Source organism: Stylophora pistillata, chromosome 4, assembly GCF_964205215.1.
Source record: "Stylophora pistillata chromosome 4, jaStyPist1.2, whole genome shotgun sequence".
In the NCBI taxonomy this organism is placed as follows: domain Eukaryota; kingdom Metazoa; phylum Cnidaria; class Anthozoa; order Scleractinia; family Pocilloporidae; genus Stylophora; species Stylophora pistillata.
This window is the reverse complement of record NC_142522.1, coordinates 21,701,303-21,721,546: the sequence shown is the minus strand read 5'-3', so window position 1 is coordinate 21,721,546 and position 20,244 is coordinate 21,701,303. Positions and strand designations below refer to the sequence as shown.

The window sequence follows — 20,244 nt, the reverse complement described above, 5'->3', positions numbered from 1 at the left end:
TAGTTGCGAAACTTCTCTATTCCCCGACGCGTTTCGTCTAACTATCGTAAACTGCTTCAGGGAGTTTTACAAGTATAACTAAACACCTATATTTATAAGCCAAAGTTACGGGGACCAATGACCATAGGGGCTTGGCTGGACTTACGAACAGGGACAGGCGAAGTTGTGAAAAATTTAAGACGTGTAAGGCAAGGTGAGAAAAATATTTTTGGGGAGCCACGGTTTTAGTTAAAACTGTTTAAAAAGTCAGTTAAAAAATAATTCAAAATGCTCTATTTTTGTTCGACTCGAACGTTTAGCTATCATCTCGAGCGCATCTGTTAAAGTGCGTAGAAAGAAACATTTTGAACGGAAAACACAATTATTTTAACATATAGTTGTTTTAAGAAAAGGTCTCTTAAAATGAGCGGCCTTTATTAGAAATATTTGAGGGTTGGTAAACAGATTAGCCTTAATTTGGCTGTTTCTTAAAGCTCTGAGTATTCCTCCTTGCATATTTTCACATGGAATGGAGGCGATTGTTTATATATTATAGGAAGTAAGAGAACTTCAGCTGGTAGAATTTTTGTTATGAAAGGCTGTGGATACAAACTTATAAAAGACTCAAAAATCATTCAGATCGAGAACTCAATTTTTTTAGAGTTCCCTAGCTTTTCATTTCCCTGAAAAAAAAAAGTAGATTGCAAAAATCAAGTGAAAAGCACGCCAGCTGTAATTAACACCTAGGAAAACCGGAAGTCACGATACTTTCTTTTCCTCGCATAGCAAGTTACTAAACAAAAATATCATTTTTTGATGCCTTTCCCGATGCCTTCGTTGCTTCTTAGAGCAGTGAAAAATATTTGTAGAGTAAACGCTTTTGAAAAATTGCTTATATTGTTATTTAGCAAAGTTTATTATTAACATTTAGGAATTGCTACCACCATTATTCAATACAGCAAATACAAGTAATTTGTCGCTACAGCTATTTGACCGCTGACCACTCATATCTCGGACCCTTTTTCTTGCCCCGCTCGTCGCCCGTGGTGCAGTAACTCCGGATCCCCTGCATCTGGGCATGCCTTGCTTGGGAAAGGAACGGTTAAAAGAGTATAGCGTTAGGCGAGAACTGTAAGAAGGACAAACCCAGCGTTATGAAGGCCATTAAGATCAACGAAACAGGAGGTTTGAGGATGTACTCATTCCAGAACCCCAGCACGGTGAGGTAAGGACTCACGCAGGCAATGTGGGACGCGACCGATCGAAGATACACATGCTTTGGTAGAACAAAATTTTTAAAAAGTGGAATTTAAAATATCATATAAGTCTCACGTATTCACTGCTGGACCTTTCTCTTTCAAATATTCTACCCGTAGTAGAAAGGGTCGGCACACGTGGACCTGTTTTTACAGCAACCTTCACTGCTTGGCTCCCAACCTGGCCCTATACCCCGTGGGGATTAATTAAGCTGACCTTGAGAATAGAGATGCAAGGGCGAGGGAAACATGCAGTGAGAAGACGAGAGTACATTTGAAATGAAAAACAGGCATAATTTTCAGCATGCTCCTCCTCACAAAGAGGATTTGCACATAGACCCCTAATATTCCAAAACAAAGCTGTGGTCCAAAGGCACTGAAATCTATTGTGTAGGGCTGTGCGGAAATCTTACACTCCCTAATCTGCCAATTGATTCACTCAACCTAGCTGCCCTTGCTTGCCTTTACAGGCTCAAATACTCATATTCAATTATTCCTATTTTTACTGCAAAGATTTTTACCTAATTACAGCGAGCAACAGCAACCTACACCTACAACCTTGCATTTTGACACAGTAACCAGCTGTGTTCTCCTAATTTCAGGCAGTAACCAATTAAAAGTTAATCATCTGTAGTACCTCTTACTACTGTTAACAAGCTGTTTCAATTCTTGAAAAGATCAACAGGTTAAAAGGATTACTCTATCCTCAACTAGAAACACAGTTGCTGACATTGTTTATTCCTTTTCAGGCCTTGATTAAGAATCATACAAGTGGTGTTAATTATCTTGACGTGTATCTTCGTGAAGGAGTTTTTCCTTTACCAGGCATTCCAGCAGTCCTTGGAGTAGAGGGTGCAGGAGTTGTAGAAAAGCTGGGATCTGGTTCGGATGGTGTGGCTGTGGGTGATCGTGTGGCTTATTTTCATCTTGGTTCAGGTGAGTATGTTTAAAACATTTCTATCATTTATGCCCTTGTAGTTAAATTTTATAATAAACAGATGTCTCGGAAATGTTTGGATGAGATAGTGCAAAGGCCCAAGTCTCTAGGGGGTCTGGGTACCTGTCCTGCCAGAAACTTTGAGGAAATTTAGAGAGTTTCAGTGATATTTGTAAGAGTCTCTTAGATACGCAGTAAGTGATATAGTAATATGGTAACTATTAACTAGACTAAGTGCACCAGATATTAGAGGAGAGCCAAAGCAAGAAAGTAGTCTGTTTGAAATAGTTTTTGTTTAACATAAAATTTCAAATATTTTACAGTCACTTACTATTTGCAAATTTCATGTACTATTTTCAGTTTTATTTTTCAATAAGCAGCTTAGAAATCATTTTCTTAATCAGCAGTCAACATGAAATTAAAACCCTGGATAGATATATGCTATCAAGCTCTAATGCAGTTACATTATTGAAGTCAGGATTTCTTATTCATTTCTGTTCATTGAAACACAATTCCATTTTAGGAAGTTTTGCAGAATACAGTACTGTTCCAGTGGATAAACTTGTCAAAGTGCCATCAAACATTACTTTTGAACAAGCAGCGACAACCATGATCCAGGGTATCACTGCTCATTACTTGGTTCACTCTGTATACCATGTGGGACTTGGTACCAAGGTGTTGGTCCATGCAGCTGCTGGTGGGACTGGGTCCCTGATATGTCAAGTTGCTAAAAATGCAGGTAGAAAAATTGTTTCTTTAAGGTTTTCTTGAGAACCAGTTGGCTTACATAGATGCAAGATTGCTGGCTGCTCCAACAGACCACATGCTCCAACAGTAACATGCTGCTATTATAGATATTACTGGGAAGTTTTTTCCTCGGGTGTTTTGAGTAACTTTGGTTTCTTGAAAGCTTTCAAATGCTGAGCAACCCAGATTGCAGAGTTAACAGGCTTGACGCAGTGTGTGATTCTTTGTAAAAGCACAGCTTTGAATTAATAATCTGGTTTTGTGTTAGTGTTATCTAATATATAATCATGAGAAGACACACAGGGCTTGCACTGTAAGTATCCCCGAGAGCTTCATACAATTCCTTATAATTTTATTATAAGGAATTGTATGGAGCTTTTTTAACGTTAGTCGTGGTGCGGCGGGTGTTGTCACATATGACCCTTACGAGGGTCATATGTGACAACGCCTACTGCGCCTCAACTAATGCTAAAAAAGCTCCATACAATTCCTTATAGTTTTATTATAAGGAATTGTGTGGAGCTCTCCGAGATACTTGAGCTTGTCTTCTCATGACTGATCCCCATGAAATTCTATTGTTCTCTTTCTGCATTAAATCAACGATTTTAGTCTTTAAGATGACAAAACAACTGTATGAGGAAAACGGAGGCGGTCCTTTTTGTTAGCAGGGAAATTATCAGGGGTAATATAATTAAACACGCTAAATAAGCATGCTGCAATATCAAAAATATTGCAGTGTCCAGGCTGCAATATTAAAAATATTGCAGTGTGCAGGTTACAATTATTAAAAATATTGCCTCTTCCACTCCTCAAAGACTTTCAAAACCCACGCCCATTTCCGGCAGCTGGCATCTGAAACCCAACTTTTGTCAAATTTCTCGCATTCTGAAGCTGTAATTGGCGTTCTAAATCTTTGCTCGTTTTAAAAAAAGAAAATGGAAACGCTGCCTTTAGAATTCCATAAAGAATTAAAGCACTGACAGAAATGTCCAAGCATTACACTACATTATCTTTGATTTCTGCTGAAATATCTGCCTTCGTAGAGCTCTGTGAATTGAATAATCCTTCATCTTCCGACGAATCCATCTTCTTTCTAAACCCAGGTTCGCACTGAGTAAAATGACTGAATTCTCCGGCTTATGAAGTATGCAAATTAGCAGTGTTACATGCCTTGCACAAAATAATTCTATCATTAGAACTGTTTTGAACAACTATAACAACGATCTACAATAACAACCCTCGGCACAATTAAAATCTAAGATATATTCATCACAACAAAGAACAATAGCAATGAGCATTACGATTATCAGGCATAGGTGCGACTAAAATTGAAGATCCAACACAGACACAGAACAATAGGATTTCATGGGGATCAATAATTATGATAGATAATTACTTCGGCACATGGCATTATGAGAAATATGAGGCCGTAGGCCTCAGCTGGCTGCAATATTTCTCATAATGCCATATGCTGAAGTAATTATCCATTAACCTACACCTCTCCCCATAATAATCACTTCCCTTTCCAAAGAAATAGGTTTACACGCATCCCAGTTCCTATTTAAACTTGTGAGTGGTGAAGAGAGATTTATTCCTTAAGAAATAACTTAATAGCTCATAAAGATATCTTTACCAAGACTTTGAAGTTTGAAGTGCTACCCATTAGACCATAAAGATTACCAAATACTACGCCTACTTAAAATGTTCCAGTGTGAAGGGTCAGGATTTTTAGAACGATAGACTGAGTAAATTCATCGTGTCTTAAATTTGACAACAAATGAACAGAAAACCAAGATGTTAAGTGACAGTTATATTTCAGCATAAACTATACCATCATCAGACTGAAAATACATACAAAATTAGGAGCGTAAATAGTTACAAAAGCTCCTAATTTTGTATGTATTTTCAGTCTGATGATGGTATAGTTTATACTGAAATATAACTGTCACCTAACATCTTGGTTTTCTGTTCATTTGTTATCAAATTTAAAGACCCGATGAATTTACTCGGCCTATCGCTCATCCTTTTTGTTCTCAAATTATCATCTGGTTCTGGCTTTCAGGATTTGTTATAGATAATTTCATTAAAAGGGTATTATTTTCCGAGACCTTTTCTCTGCAGTATTTGTACTTCTGTTTGTCCTTAGAAAGCCCTGTCTACACTAGCAATTTTTATGTGGCAATTTTTAAGTGGCAATTTTTATTTGCCCGTGTAGATTACTGCAAGAGACTGGGACTGATGGAAGAGAAGTATCGAGGCCTTATGTGCAACAGAGCACAAAGAAGACTGATGATGTAGATGATGAAAAATGATCAATTTTTATGTGACAACTGCATTTGCTGAAAAGCTGGCATGTTAGTTTTTGTGGCAAATAAAAATTGCCACATAAAAGAATTGTCCATGTAGATGAGACGCTACATAAAATGTGACAAATGTGCCTAAAGCTGCAATGCGTCTGGCACGTCTTCTGACTTTTGCCATCTTGCTTTTTTCCTTTCCCTGAGCATCTCCGCTGTGCAAAATTATTACTGACGCAAATTAACAACAAGTATTTGTCGAGCCATCTACACAGGCAAATAAAAATTGCCACATACAGTTGCCACATAAAAATTGCTCATGTAGACAGGGCTTAAATCAGATAATCAAGTAAGAGCTTAATAAGTGGCCTGAAACTTTCTGCAAAAAATAAAATTACTGACTACTGTTGTGGCAAACTGCTCTCCTGGACACCTCACTGTGAACTATTATGGGGATAAATAAATACATTAATTTTTAGGCAACTGGGATATAGTTGTAGGGAAGACTAGCTCTGGATGTTGTGTTACATTTATTTAGCATCTTGTTTTCACATAACAGATTACTAGTATCTGTTTTTCTTAGCAAAAAGGGTGGTTACTTGAACCTCCAAATTCTGTTAGCTAAGCTCTTACAGGGAAACTTGTTGGACCTGATCTATAAACTCAGACCATAAGTTCATTCACATCATGTGGTCAATAAACTGGAAAAATAATCTGTGGTTTGTTGTTTGACTGAGTCACCAAGTCTTCCATTTCTCATTGGCTTTTTTGTTTGATTACAGGAGCTTATGTCATTGGCACAACAAGCACAGAAGAGAAAGCCGTTAAGGCAAAGGCTTGTGGAGCCGATGAGGTCATTCTGTACTCTAATCAAGACTTTGTCCAGGAAGTCAACAGGATCACAGGAGGAGCTGGAGTCAATGTCATTTATGATGGGGTTGGAAAGACAACTTTTTACAAAGGCAAGTTGTGCATCAAGTGAGGCTCTGGTCATTGCAGTGAAAACAATGATAAAGAATTTGTGAAAATAAAACCTGACAAAAAATGCTCTACTGCTATCTTAAGTGGAGCGATAGTAGATTTAAGTCCTGTTCAGGCCAGATTTTTTCCTTTAAAAGCTTTATTTTCACAACTTCTTTAAGATGTGTTTTGAAGTGTGTTGATATTAGTAGTTGACAATTTTTTTACCGCTAGTTAAAGATGTGGTTTTCACATACATAAAATATTGCCTTTTATGGACAGAACTGTCTTATGGGAATACTGGGATCTTTTTAGAAACCTTACATCAAAGTATATTTTGTACAGGTTTTAACTGCCTGGCAACACGAGGTACCATGGTCCTTTTCGGTGGTGCATCTGGTTACCCAGACTCCATGGAGCTCAATCTTGTTTCATCTGGGTCACACAGTCTCGTTCTTCCAAGGTTATTTGACTACATAGCAACGCCCGAGGATTTGTCTGGGAGAGCCAATGCTGTTTTTGATTGGATCACACAAGGAAAGATTAAAATGGATATTTTTACTGTGTTTATGCTTTCAGAAGCAAAGAAAGCTTTTGAAATGCTTGAAGGCAAGAAGACAACTGGAAAACTCTTGCTTAAACCTTGAAACTGTCATCGAAACTTTGTGTTCTGATCGTTACTAGCAAGCTATTGATGTGAATAGAGCCAGCTGGTAATGTGTTTTTTCAAATTGATTCTAGCACATTGATATTAAGATATTTTGTGATACTCATAAATCGACAGCATCTCTCATACAGAAATAAATCATTGTGTATACCATTTAAATGTGGTTTATTTTCTTTACCTGCTACATATTTTTTTTTTGTGTGTGTGTGTGTGTATGTACGCAATTTTTTGTTCATCTCTTTCATAAGATAAAAAATGAAGTACAAAATATTACAATGATACCATTCGTCGACCCGGTATAAGGATATTCCAGATTAAAAAGTTGATGGGAAACGAGTCGAGAATCAGAAAGAGGAGGAGCATTCGCAAAGTGAACCGATGACATCACGATGCACTCTCTTTCCTCGTTCCGTTTAGGCACGTGGTCGGAGAAACGGTATAAGTGAAAACGAGCGGCTCTGGTGCGAGAATGATCCAATGTCTCTCAAGGGAGTTGTCAGAAGACACAAGCAGTCCCTGGTTTTCTGCGAAGTCCTTCGCGCGAGTAAAAAAAAGTCAGAGGAGTTCTGCGCGACGCGCAGAAGTCTGGAAGTGAAGCGTACGAAAATTAGCAAGAAGCAAGAGTTATATTCTAATTCGCTACCCCGCTCAAACGAATATAAAACATTTATCATTCAATTAGTAAGGGTTATCGGCTTGAAGCGAGGGGTTATGTGATTTATTCCCCTCGGCAACGCACGAGGGGAATAAATCACATAACCACGAGCTGAAGGCCGATAAATGGCTTATTTTTACATGTGCGAGAATTCCTCAAGGGATGCAAAAATACACTGAAGAAAAATGGCTCTATTGTTCACGTTTGTTTTGTTTTTCAACACTCCATGCTGGCATTGGTGGGATTCACAAGTTTCTCGGCTTTTTAATTATGTTAGTTTTTTAAAGTCGCATTTCGAATTAGTTGTTCGTCTTGTTCGTAGTGAATGATAGGAACAGGCTAGCAATGCTGAGCGATTCAGAGTCAGAACTGTTTGTTACTCAAAGCAGTTGTAGTGGCGGTACCTCAATTGAGGTTTCGGAAAACAACTTTGAATCTTTATTTGCGGGTGCAGACAACGAGAAAGCAGTTGACAATTTTAATTTACGTACTGAGGATCTTTTGACCGACATTTTTACAGATAAAGATTCCGGCCGAGGGATTACTACTGTAACCGACAAGGAAATTCAGGCGAGGAATGAAGGAAGAATACCACAAAACACTAAAAGGGCAATTTCATGGAGTACACGAGTTTGGGATGAATGGTTACTGAGCGAAACTCGTTACCAATAAATGACAGCGACACTTTCGTGGTAGCTCCAAACAGTGGAATTTTAAAGACACTGCAATGTCGAACTGTCGTTTTGGCTGGGCAAGTTTGTATGAAATAAGGAAGAAGGATAAGAGTGAATACCCTCCAAATTCACTGTATTTACTGTAAATTTGTTCTTCATGAACAGGTAATTTAAATGCGAGGGAATTATGTATTAATATGCAAGGGGAATAAGTCACTTATCTCCCTTGCGTATTAATACATAATCCCCCCGCATTTCAATTAGCTGTTCATAAGCCCCGCTCATCCCTTCAAACGATCCAAGCAACCAGCTTTTCGGACAGTTGATTCGTAGATTATGTAATATATTCCCCCCGAAAAGAACAAAGGAATCCGAGCTTATGTATAAATAAGTAACCATAATTGGGGTGTGTCAACACGAGCCGCATGCGACCCTCTTTATTATGCCTTCATCAACAAAATTAATAGAAATGGTACATCGACGGAATGAAGACTCGGAAATGTTAAAAATAAAGCAAGAAAAACCACCGTACAAAACAATCTAAACTATGTTCGCATATGCAAAAAGCTACCTCTAAGAGAAACTGACAATCTCTAGTCATTGGGTAGTTAATTTGAGGGCGTAGGGACGGTCGTAAGACGCGAATGAATATAAATGACAACAGCTCGACTATACAGCTTACCGCCAATAGGGACCTTAAAAGGTAAGCTGTATAGTCGAGCTGTTGTCATTCATATTCATTCGCGTCTTACGACCGTCCCTACGCCCTCAAATTAACTCTCCAATGACTAGGGATAAAGAAACCACGACGGCGACAGCAACGAGGACGTGGAAAAACAAGAGATCTAGTTGGCAGAACAATAGCTCAGCACGTTCGTTTTGAAACTTTGTACAATTCTTAGCCGTCCCCTATGCAAAACAACAACGTGAAATCGCTAAAATTTGCGTCGTCTGCGAACCGAAACCGCGACGGCAAATTATTTTAATTTCCATTTGGAACTCAACGGCCACTTTAGAAGTCATGCTGAAGCTGAGCTGTGGCGCTGTACGAGACAGTAAGCTCCTGCAGCCATTATTAAAATTCCAACTAGGAGTAGAAATTCATTTTTTAATCGAAGTCTTGGCGTCGCCGTCGTGGTTTCTTAAGGTCCCTAATGAAGCAATCGTGACAACATACCATGCAACATCCCAAAGAAAGGGTTACGTACCCCATGATAAATACATATCTGCACGGCGCAATAACATCAAAATTTTTTCATCGATTTTATTTTACTCGTGCGACGGACTTCGCTTGAAAGCCCCTTTTGTTCTACTAAAATACTCGCTCATCATCTTCTGGTAACTACTATATTAATCATTCTAGACTCAATCATCATAAAAACTCTTTTTCCATTGTTGGTGCTCAAATTTGGAACAGCATTCCCGAAAGCTATCGAAAACTACCAAAGCACATGTTCAAAAAGAAAATTCAAGCATTACTATTTGAAACTCTAGAACTGGACAGTTATTCTGACAATAGCACTCTTATTTCTGAAATAAAAAAAGGCATCTTAATTACAATTCAATCAAAAATAATAATACTTTTCACTTTTTATCACTTTTTTTTCCTCTTTTGACAAATAATATATTCAAAATCGACTTTTATAACGCCTTCAATTCGTGTTTGTTTGTCCTTTAATAACATCGCCCGCCTAAATTAGCTCGCTATTTGCAGGCGGTGTTTATTGTCATTGTTTTGGAAGACCTAATAAACTTGAACTTGAACTTGATTGCCCAACCTCCTTTGATACCTTCATACGCATTAAATTAGCATTGTAGCATTTTTAGCCAATGAAACTTTCCGTTCGCTAGCACGCGGACCAAACCCTCCTCACGCCACCACCGACCAAACCCTCCTCACGCCACCATTTTATGTTGGAAACCCCGGCTTCGTTGTTCATTTTCACGACTCCGTCACTTGACTCTTGGTAGAGCACACAAAACCGTCTAGATAAACCTAGCGTCGACATGAAAGCTATCAAGATCCATGCACTTGGAGATTCGTCTCAATTGAAATACGAAGAAGCATCTGTTCCTCAACCAGGACACAACGAGGTAAGGCTAGAACGATAGGAAATTTTTCACGCGTGCACCAAGCAGCGATGGAGCACCTGCTTTACTCAAACGCTAGATGAAGAACTTTTGTCCTCAAAACTGTTCGATTCGCATTACTGTTTTTACGGCGGAATACGAAATTATGAGGCTTTAAGAGGCCTGAGTGATGTTCCGATTCATACAAAAAGACTCGTAGGGCGTCGAATAGCACAAAGAAAAGTCTAACCAAGCGTGGCATCAGAAAGTTGGCAGACCGTGAGCCGAATCCGCCATCAATAGACTGGTTGTGAGAGTCTGTGTTGAACTGATTATTTTCGCTTGGTTTTTGTCAGACTTTAAAATTCAGGAATCGGTAAACAAGGAATTTTCAGACACCTGGTTCCCGGGTTTGGGTGTCTGGAAATTTAACGTCTGTCTTCTTAAAGGCAAAGAATTTACTTGTGAACTAACAAAAACGATGTTATTGTTTTCTCTAAAATAAAAAAACGTTTGACACAAAGGTTATCTGTGGTGGTTAGAAAGGAAATGCAAATGTTTACGATGTCATATTTAAAACAGAGCTAAAGACAGACGAAACTGGAATAAATTTTCAGTCACTGTTCCTTTTAGATGAAGACAAATAAAAAAGATGTATAAAGCGAATAGAGACCATCCTGTCTTTTAATCTAGAGAAAACTGAATGCAACTTCGATGGGAAACTTTTTTTAGCTAGACAGCATGCCCACCATTTCACATTGACATTTTAAAGACATGGAAAGAATATACACTGACATTTACTGGCCGATCACTTCAACGATTCAGCGTTATAGACATAGTTTGTAACAATAAAAAAAAAGATTTCCTTACCACCCCACACCAATCAAAAACAAAGCCGTAATCCGAAAGGTAATCTGTTGTTTCGCATCTGCTTTCTTTCATCCAAGAATTGTATGCATAATGAAGTATGGGGTTACACGGAAATCTTGCCAAAAATAATACTGTAGCAGGCAAATCCATACAATGGAATTACTGGTTAGACGAGAGTGATAAATTGATGAGGTTCGAGAAGTTCTGCATGAAAACTGATCTCACGCAATCACCGGACTTTGAGGACTAATTAGCCGATCAATTCCAGGCCTCAACATCCTTCCCCCCCCCCCCCCCCCTTCCTGGGCAACTCACGGGCATCTGAATTTCGTCAGTTCTCAGGGAGTAGGGAATTTGACACGAAAGGCACGAATCGGTAGTGTTAAGTATTACCAACAGAATACACGTTGACTTGCTCTTACTCTACCAGAACCTGAGCCGTTCTTCACAACAATACACAGAACTCACTGGTTCTTCTTCATTTTCTTGTTATACTCCGCACGGTAACTCACTAGAAGGACTTATAACTCACAAAAAACTCTAATAACTCTTGTCACGTCCGGTTTTCTCAGTGAATTTGCACGCACGTGTTCATTACCTTATTTGGTAGTACTAGTACTCGCAAGCGTCACAAACTAAGAGGGGGGGGGGGGGTCAGTCAAAACTCTTGTGCAAATCCACTCAGAATGAGACATCATTTCACGTGATGTTTCCAGATCCTAACGAGGGAAAGAAATAGTTGAGAATGGTAAGCTCTACAACCGGGTCAGAACAGAACATGTGACTGTAAATCAAAACTGCAAATACTTTTGTTTAAAAGAAATTTAAGGAACCCCTTAGGGACCTTGTTGCCGTGTTTTTTGTTGTTGTTCTTGTTGATTTTTATCGTGTTTTCTTTTTGTAGGCCTTGGTAAAGAATCTCATCAGTGGTGTAAATTATCTTGATGCGTACCATCGTGAAGGGATTTTTCACATAGCTGGCATTCCTGCAATCCTTGGAGTGGAGGCCGCAGGGGTGGTAGAAAAGCTGGGAGCTGGTGCCAAAGGCGTGGCAGTGGGTGATCGTGTTGCATATTTTCATCTTAATTCAGGTAAATATGTTGAAATTAATCTTTTGGTAAAACGCGCACGGTTGTACCTGTCACTTCATTGTTTCGTAGTTCACCGATAAGGGTATTACTTAAGCTGTCTGTCGATTTACTTTTTTGCTTTTCAGCAGTTTCTCCAGCTTTACCTTCTTTGCTGCAGATTTTTCCTTTTCCAATTTTGCCCATTACTCAACGTTCAATAGAGCGAGACAAAAAAACTTGACTGCGACACTTTTCCCGGGAAAATCTTGATAAATTGTCACTGACGCCAGGAGGTCCCCTCTTCCCATTGGTTCGCGGTTTCAGGAAGCGAGATAATCTCCTGGCCCCGGTTGTTCAAAGGATGGATAACGCTATACACTGGATAAATCTCTATCCGGTGGACAGCGCAGTACGTTTTGGTCACACTTATCCGCTGGATAGCGATTCATCCGTTGGATAGCGTTATCCACCCTTTGAACAACTGGAGCCTGGTGTGGCGCTAGTCGTTTACAAACCTAGAGGGGCTAAAATCTCGTACTTGATTTTGAGAGTAATACATCCACTTTGAGCGAATTCATAGAATATGTAGATTTGACCGCTTATCGTGAAATTTCGCCAAAACATTCTAGGCACGATGACGAACAAAAGTGTGCCAGGAAATTTTGATACTTGAAATATTTTTCACATGGTGTTCATTTACGCAGCACGTTTCGCATAATTCAAGCTAATCTAACTTTAGATGCGGATATCTAGACAACCAATCAGAATATCGGAAAAGCCTGACACGCTTTTGTTGATTGATGCCTTGTGAATAAGACCGTGCAGCCATTTTTCTCGCGCTGCAGGACTCGATACCCGACAAATTCAATAGACGGACCTGTTATAGTGTGATTCAGTCAAAAATCAACAATAAACTGAGGTTTTCAATGCCCACTAACTATAAAGTTCGATCGTCTAACGCGCACATGGCTTCCCGTGTTCGGGGTGCCCCTGAAGTCATTCAGGGGTCCCTAAGGGAATCCCCAAAGGTTTCAATATTACAACATCTCCCCCCTAACATGACTCAATGAGTGTCTGCGGCCCCCTAACTCGACGCCCAGATCTGGTTCTAATGGGAGGGGTTCAATTGTTTCTGTCTGTCTCTCTGATGAGAATGGACTTGACGCAGGCTTCTCAAGTGCAGGCGCCGGTCTTGTACTCGCAAGAGAGTCATGAGGTTGTGTATTCGTGGGAAGAGCCCTTGCCCTCGGTGTCATGGGAGAGTCATTTGGAACAGCGATGATATGCCTTCTGTTTCTCTTGTAAGTACCTCCATATTCATCTCTCAGCATGTATGATCTTGGCATAATTTCCGCTTTGCGCCATTCCTTCTCACCATTTAGACGAAACCGCACCCTGTCCCCAACGTCAAGTGGAGGCAAATCACTACTCTGCTTGTCGTAATTAGACTTGGCATTATGCTGTCGATGATCAAGCGTTTTCAGAACATCATCGCGATCCACTGGCTGAGGTAACAAGAGACGTTGATGAGTTGGTATCATTGTTCGAGTGCGCCGACTCATCAGCAGCTGTACAGGTGACACACCAATATCTTCGAATGGGGTGTTACGATACTTTAACAGTCCCTCAAATGGGTCTTTGTTCTCTGCAGCAGCCTTCTTAAGAATGCGTTTTTCAGTCTGTACAGCTCTTTCCGCTGCCCCTTTGGATTGGGGATACTCTGGTGAGCTGGTTATATGGGAAAATCCCCACTCTTCAGCAAATCTCTTGAACTCGTGGTTTCTGCTCAACAAATGTCTGGTGTTGCTGTATTGCGGTCCTTTGTCACTGACAACTTTGTCTGGGATTCCAAACCTGGCAAATATTTTCTTCAAGTTGTTGGTAACACAAGTAGCATTGTTCTGGCGAAGTAGTACTTCGAATAGAAGTCATGACTAACAGGTACGTTTGGCCACTAGATTCAAACAGGTCAGTCCCAACTACTTGCCAAGGTAATCCTGGAATGTCATGAGGATGTAATGTTTCTTTCTGTTGTCGGTTGCGGAACGCATTACACACAGCACAGGAACTGACTTTGTCTTTGATTTGCGCAGTCATGGAAGGCCAGAAAACGTAATCCCTCGCAAAGGAAAGGTTCTTGCTCTCTCCCATGTGGGCACCATGAATTTCATCTAGCACTTCAGCTGTCAATGGTCGTGGCACTACAATTCTGTCTGATTTAAATAACATAACATCCTCAACACTTAGCTCTTCTCTGAAACTCCAATATTCCCAGGCAAGTTCATCAACTTGTTCTTTCGCAGAGGGCCATCCTCTCAAAACGTACTCCATAACTACTCTAGAAGTCTCATCACCACTTGAGCTCTTCTTGATTCTCTTCAGAGTACTGCTTTCTAATCCAAGTTCCTCAACAAGATTAACTCCTATGACATCTTCAGGTTCGCTGAATGGTTTGGTTTCACTAAGAGGTGCTCTGCTAAGGCAGTCTGAAATGACCTGCTGTTTTCCAGGAACGTAATGCACCACAAGGTCATATTTTGTGAGTTTCAGCAACATCCTCTGTAGCCTTGGAGGGGCCTCATTCAGTGGTTTCCCAAAACTTGACTCCGATGGTTTGTGGTCTGTTTCAACAATAATTTTGCGCCCATACGCATATGTGGGAAATTTTTGCACTCCCCATACAATGACCAACAATTCTCTATCAATATTTGCATACATCTTCTCTGAGGGAGTCAGTGTCTTCGAACTGAAGGCAACTAGTTTGCCCTCCTGCTTGATTACTACGCCAAGGCCTGTGCTACTGGCATCAACACATAGCACTGTCTCTTTGCTGTTAGTAAAGTATGCTAACACTGGTGAACTAGTGATGACAGACTTGAGCTTATCAAAAGCCTCTTGTTGTGGCTTCTCCCACACAAATGCCATATCTTTCTAGGTAAGCTGCGAAATTGGCTCTTGTAGATCAGCTTTGTGTTCAATGAACTTGTCTAAGTAATTGTCAGTTCCTGGTATTCGAAGTACACCTTCTTTGTCAGAAGGAGGAGGCATCTCACTGATCGCGCGGATCTTATCAGGGTCAGGTTTCAATCCCTAGGCTGAGAACACATGTCCAACATAGCTTACTTCAGGAACACGAAGTTTCACTTTCTTTGGATTGAACTTCAAACCTACTTCTCCGCTTCTAGCCAGTACTCTTCTCAGTTTCTGATCAGTGTGGATTTGATCCTTACCATGTATCAGGAAATCATCCACTATAATCTCCACAGGAACTCCTTCAAAGAGTTTGTCCATCTCTCTATGGTAAATGTCAGGGGCAGAAGAGATGCCAAAAGGGAGCCTTGTAAAGCGAAATCGACCCCATGGGGTATTGAACGTTAAGAGCTTTGAGCTTTAATCATCCACCGGGAACTGCCAGTATCCACTGCAAGCATCCAGGGACATGAAACTTTTTGCACCCGATATTCGGTTGGCAACCTCCTCTACAGTAACCATTGGATAATGCGGCCTCTTAAGAGCTTTGTTTAGGTCTCTTGGGTCAATACAAATTCGAACATCTTTCTTTGAGAGTGGAGTGTTCTTTTCTTTTACTTTCCGTTTGTCAATCACTAACGTAGATGAAACCTAAGGGGTGTGTTCCTCCTCTTTTACAGTAATCCCATCCTCTTCCATCTCTGTGAGCTTCTCTCGTCGTGTTGATTCAAGAAGTGCAATTGGAAGTTTTCTTGGAGGATGGATGACTGGAGGAACTGACGGATCAACTTCCAAATGTACTTTCTTCGGTAGCTTGCCAGGTTTATCACTAAAGCAATCTTTGTGTCTTTTCTTGAACCCCGACTTTCTTGAGAGGGTGAAGTGACCGTTCAGAGCCCACCATGGTTGGTGTATTGAATTTGTATTTCTGGTTTTCGGCTGCCTCGAATGCACGGCAATAATCAGGAGTAGTCTGCAGCGTTAAATCTGGTTTCTTCAGCAGTTCACCTCGCAATTCGTCTGACAAAACTCCTCCAACAATACGATCACGAATGAGTGAATCTCGGAGGTCGCCAAATTCACAAGTTAAAGACAGTCTTTTCAGTTCATTGACGAAATTGTCAATCCTCTCACCTTCCTTCTGGTTTCGCTGATTAAACACCAGTGGCTCATAAATTACATTCTTGGCACCCTGGCACAATTCTTCAAATTTGCGACAGACATCTTGATAGCAATCTTTGCCTTCTTCACCCGTAAACACAAAGTGACTGTACTCTTCGATAGCTTCTGGCCCAGCACAATGTAACAGCAAATTTACTTTTAGCTTGTCCGCTTTATTATCCTTTCCTTTCGCAACAAGGAAAATCTCAAGTTGTATAAAAAATTTCCTCCAATTCTCAGCAGCATTCGCGTCTAGGAGCAGTGGACCGGGCGTTCGAGAGTCTCCCTCGGCCATTATACAAGATACAGAAATAAAACTCACAGGAAACTTGCTTGTCCTATCAACTCGTCTAAAGCGCACATGGCTTCCCGTGTTCGAGGTGCCCTTGAAGTCATTAAGGGTACCCTAAGGGGAGCCCCAAAGGTTTCAATATCACAACGGGACCCTCGATCGTTTCACGCCATACTGGCTCCTGATATTCCTTAAATGAAAAAATCGCCTAAATTATATTTTTGTCGTAAACTGCATTTCTTAAGCTTTCTTTTGATGTATATGTAGTTTATCAGTGTTTTCTTAAAACTAGCGCGCGTACGAATTTTTTCCCGAAGGACACCCGCGAAGGTGGGAAGTAACCTTAAGTTGGTGATCCTTTCCTTTATCCGTGACCGTAATGTTTGATTCAGGGTTAATTTTGTAAGGAGAAATTAGATGCTAGGTTTCAGTGATTAACACATTCTCATATACACTCGGAACATGAACGTTGAGACCGAATCGCCCTATGGGTATACATGTACTGGGGTGGATCCAGGGGTGGCTCGGGTTGTTCGGTCGAACCCCTAAAATTTCCCCTCAAAATGCTGGAAATCATGTTTCCGAAGAGCTAATTTTCAAAATCTCCCGGGTAAGCATGCCCTCGGACAATTCTCCGAACCTCACTTGACTAAATCCTGGATCCGCCCCTGATGTACATGATGACCATACACGGTTGTATGTGGCGAAAAATGGAAGCTATCCACATTCATTTGATGTGAACAACTTACGTTATGAAATAAAAAAGTAATCAGCTCAGAAATAAAAGAAAGCAGTTTCTTAGCCAGCTGCCAACACTTCTACGAACCCTACATGAATGTAAGTTTTCAGACTCTATTTCAATTAGGAATCTTAAGTTCAAGAATTCATGATTAAAAATAATTCCATCTCATGCAATTTTATTAGGAAGTTTTGCAGAATACAGTGTTATTCCAGTGGAAAGACTTGTCAAAGTGCCATCAAACATCTCTTTTGAACAAGCAGCGACAACTATGATTCAGGGTATCACTGCTCATTTCATGGTTCACACTGTATTCCCCGTGGGACCTGGTGACAAGGTGTTGGTCCATGCGGCCGCTGGTGGGACTGGATCCCTAATATGTCAAGTTGCTAAGAATGCAGGTAAAAAAATTGTTTCTTTTGGGTTTCCGTGTAAACCAAGTGACTGATTGCTGGCTACATCACGAATGCTGTGCCTTTGGTGGGAGACTACGCTAACCCTTTCTCCATTTGCGACTTGCGTAGCTTTGGTTTCTGAGAGTTTTATTTTGCTTGGTACCTGTAGTTCTTGCAAAAGCACAGTTTTGAATATTAAAAGTCTTGTTTAAGACTAGAGTTATTTAACAGCGTTCAGCTCACCCCAAACAATCACCCCTCCTACCCTTTAAACAAACAAGTTAACATTACTTCCCAGTTCTCAGTTATATTACCAGAGGTGAATTAAGACAGGCTATGGTAATATTTGTAACAATGACGATAATAATAGTAATATTGACAATGTACTTTTATGACGCAAATTCAACAGAAGTTTCAAGTTTTCTTAAAAAAATTTAATTGAGAATGTATCCATGTATCACCAGTTCACCATCAAGAACTAGCTAATAACAAAGATAAACAGAAATTACAATTGAAATCACAAAGGGCGAATTACAACTCGGCCAAGCCCATACAGGATAATCAGTTAAGCCTGACCGATTAACCCAAACCATTAGCTCGAATCACTTTTAAATTAACAGAAAAAGGAATCTGTGTTTCTGTATTTTGCTACTTGACTGAGCTGATCAAGACTCGCTAGAGACGTTGACCTGTCACTTGTGTCGGATTTTAGGAGCTTATGTCATTGGCACAACAAGCACAGAAGAGAAAGCCGTTAAGGCAAAGGCTTGTGGAGCGGATGAAGTTATTCTGTACTCTCATCAAGACTTTGTCCAGGAAGTCAACAGGATCACGGGAGGTACTGGAGTCAATGTCATTTATGATGGGGTTGGAAAGGAGACCTTTTACAAAGGTAAGTTGTTTTTTACAGAGGTAAATTTATTAAGGATATGTGTAGCAAGACGATGATCAGCAGTGTGAAAAAGGACAAAATAAGAGAGAAAAACACGACAAACGCAAGCTGTGAAAATAAGGTCAGCTAAATAGCGTTATACTCTTCTCCCAAGACGTTTCAAGTCTCCATGATGAATCGAACCTTAGACTGTCAGATCCCTCTCTCCAATGCTCCGAAGGTCTGAGGTTAGATTCCTCTCGGGCTCTCAGAATTTTTCCTTTGTGCCACATGCGTTACAAGAAAGAAAAATCTTAAACCATCTCATTACCGCGCTCAAACTTTTACCACCTTTTTTTATTCGAAAAACTAATCCTGTCTGAGAGTGAATGCCTTTCAAGCTTTGATGCAATGGGCTAATGGTCAGGGACTGATGAAATATGTGGCGGGGGGGGAGGTAGCCTTGCAATGTAATAGCATCCCATCTAGAGGGGGTAGTAATACCCCTAGTTGCTTCATGCTCTTTGGAATCCGGGATAAGTTCCGGCTGAGTGCATGGGTCAATGGGCTCGATTAAATTATTGATAAATAATCAATACTTAATGATCATAACTAATACTTATTACCATGCAGGCTTTATCTTAAAATCCTCCTTAGTTGTGTTCTTAAACTAAAATGTTCTCTCATTTTGATATACGTATTACGCAGTTGTTATATTTATTACATAAATTTTCCGTGGTATATACAAAGTTTTCTTGTGATTTTGTTCGGATTGATTTAAAATCTTGAATAAGACCATGGTTTTCTGCAGGTTTTCAGTGCCTTAAGAAACTTGGTACCATGGTCCTTTACGGCTACGCATCTGGCATCCCAGAATCTTTGGACCCTTTTATTCTTTCAAATGGGAATGGGTCACACACTCTCTCTCACCCAAAGATAGTCGACTATGTAGCCACGCCCGAGGAGCTGTCTCGGAGAGCAAACGCTGTCTTTGATTGGATCACAGAGGGAAAGATAAAAATGGAAGATTTCACCACATTTAAGCTTTCAGAGGCGAAGAAAGCTTTTGATTTGCTGGAAGGCAGAAAGACCACTGGAAAACTCTTTCTTAAACCTTGAAGAAAAAAAGCAGGGTATTAATGCTAATTAATCTAGCCTGGTAATGTGATATTTCAAAAATTGATTTCAGCACTCTGATATTTTAGTCTTGCGTGAGACTTGTCATTACATTCCCGCTGACAAGCAGACTGTAATCTCGAGATTTCTATAGCGTGACAGTTGATAAAGGCGAAGACTGGATCAATCACGCATAGAAAATAGAGAGCTAACAACCTAAATGTTTTCTTCTAAACCTTATTAATTCATGAGTATTAATTAGTGCTTGTGAATGTTAAGTCTACATATCACATATCTCATAAAGAAGCTTCAATCTGTTAACCCTTAAAGTCCCACGACTGAGCAAGAGAAAATGTCTCCCTAACATCAAGCAGAAAAGTGATAAGGGGGGGGGGGGGGGGGCAGCTAGTGCTCTCTTCTTTTTTTCGTTAATCTTAAGTGAACAAAACATGTAAGTGCAGGATACAAATAAAAGGGTGCTGTGGTCCATTGTTGTTTTTGTTATAGGATAATGAGGA

General features: G+C 40.1%; 3 protein-coding genes across 4 annotated transcripts; 2 read left to right on the top strand and 1 right to left on the bottom strand.

Annotated features, from left to right (window-relative positions):
- Nucleotides 1-993: 993 nt before the first annotated feature.
- LOC111321549 (uncharacterized) lies at nucleotides 994-6,996 on the top strand. 2 transcript variants are annotated; one of them, XM_022924463.2, is made up of 5 exons: nucleotides 994-1,199; nucleotides 1,985-2,171; nucleotides 2,696-2,911; nucleotides 5,999-6,178; nucleotides 6,522-6,996. In XM_022924463.2, the coding sequence occupies exons 1-5, from the start codon at nucleotides 1,134-1,136 to the stop codon at nucleotides 6,821-6,823; spliced, it is 951 nt and encodes a 316-aa protein (XP_022780198.2). In that variant the 5' UTR covers nucleotides 994-1,133; the 3' UTR covers nucleotides 6,824-6,996. The 2 variants fall into 2 exon arrangements, with proteins under 2 accessions (XP_022780198.2, XP_088614794.1); XM_088758668.1 differs by having other exon boundaries at nucleotides 1,009-1,204.
- A 2,823-nt stretch (nucleotides 6,997-9,819) lies between these two features.
- LOC111321510 (uncharacterized) lies at nucleotides 9,820-20,215 on the top strand. The gene is made up of 5 exons (XM_088758286.1): nucleotides 9,820-10,266; nucleotides 12,017-12,203; nucleotides 17,530-17,745; nucleotides 18,452-18,631; nucleotides 19,422-20,215. The coding sequence occupies exons 1-5, from the start codon at nucleotides 10,180-10,182 to the stop codon at nucleotides 19,727-19,729; spliced, it is 978 nt and encodes a 325-aa protein (XP_088614412.1). The 5' UTR covers nucleotides 9,820-10,179; the 3' UTR covers nucleotides 19,730-20,215.
- Nucleotides 15,264-17,522, bottom strand: LOC148732854 (uncharacterized). The gene has a single exon (XM_088758288.1). It carries the CDS (start codon nucleotides 16,606-16,608, stop codon nucleotides 15,982-15,984), a length of 627 nt encoding a protein of 208 aa, XP_088614414.1. The 5' UTR covers nucleotides 16,609-17,522; the 3' UTR covers nucleotides 15,264-15,981.
- Nucleotides 20,216-20,244: the final 29 nt, after the last annotated feature.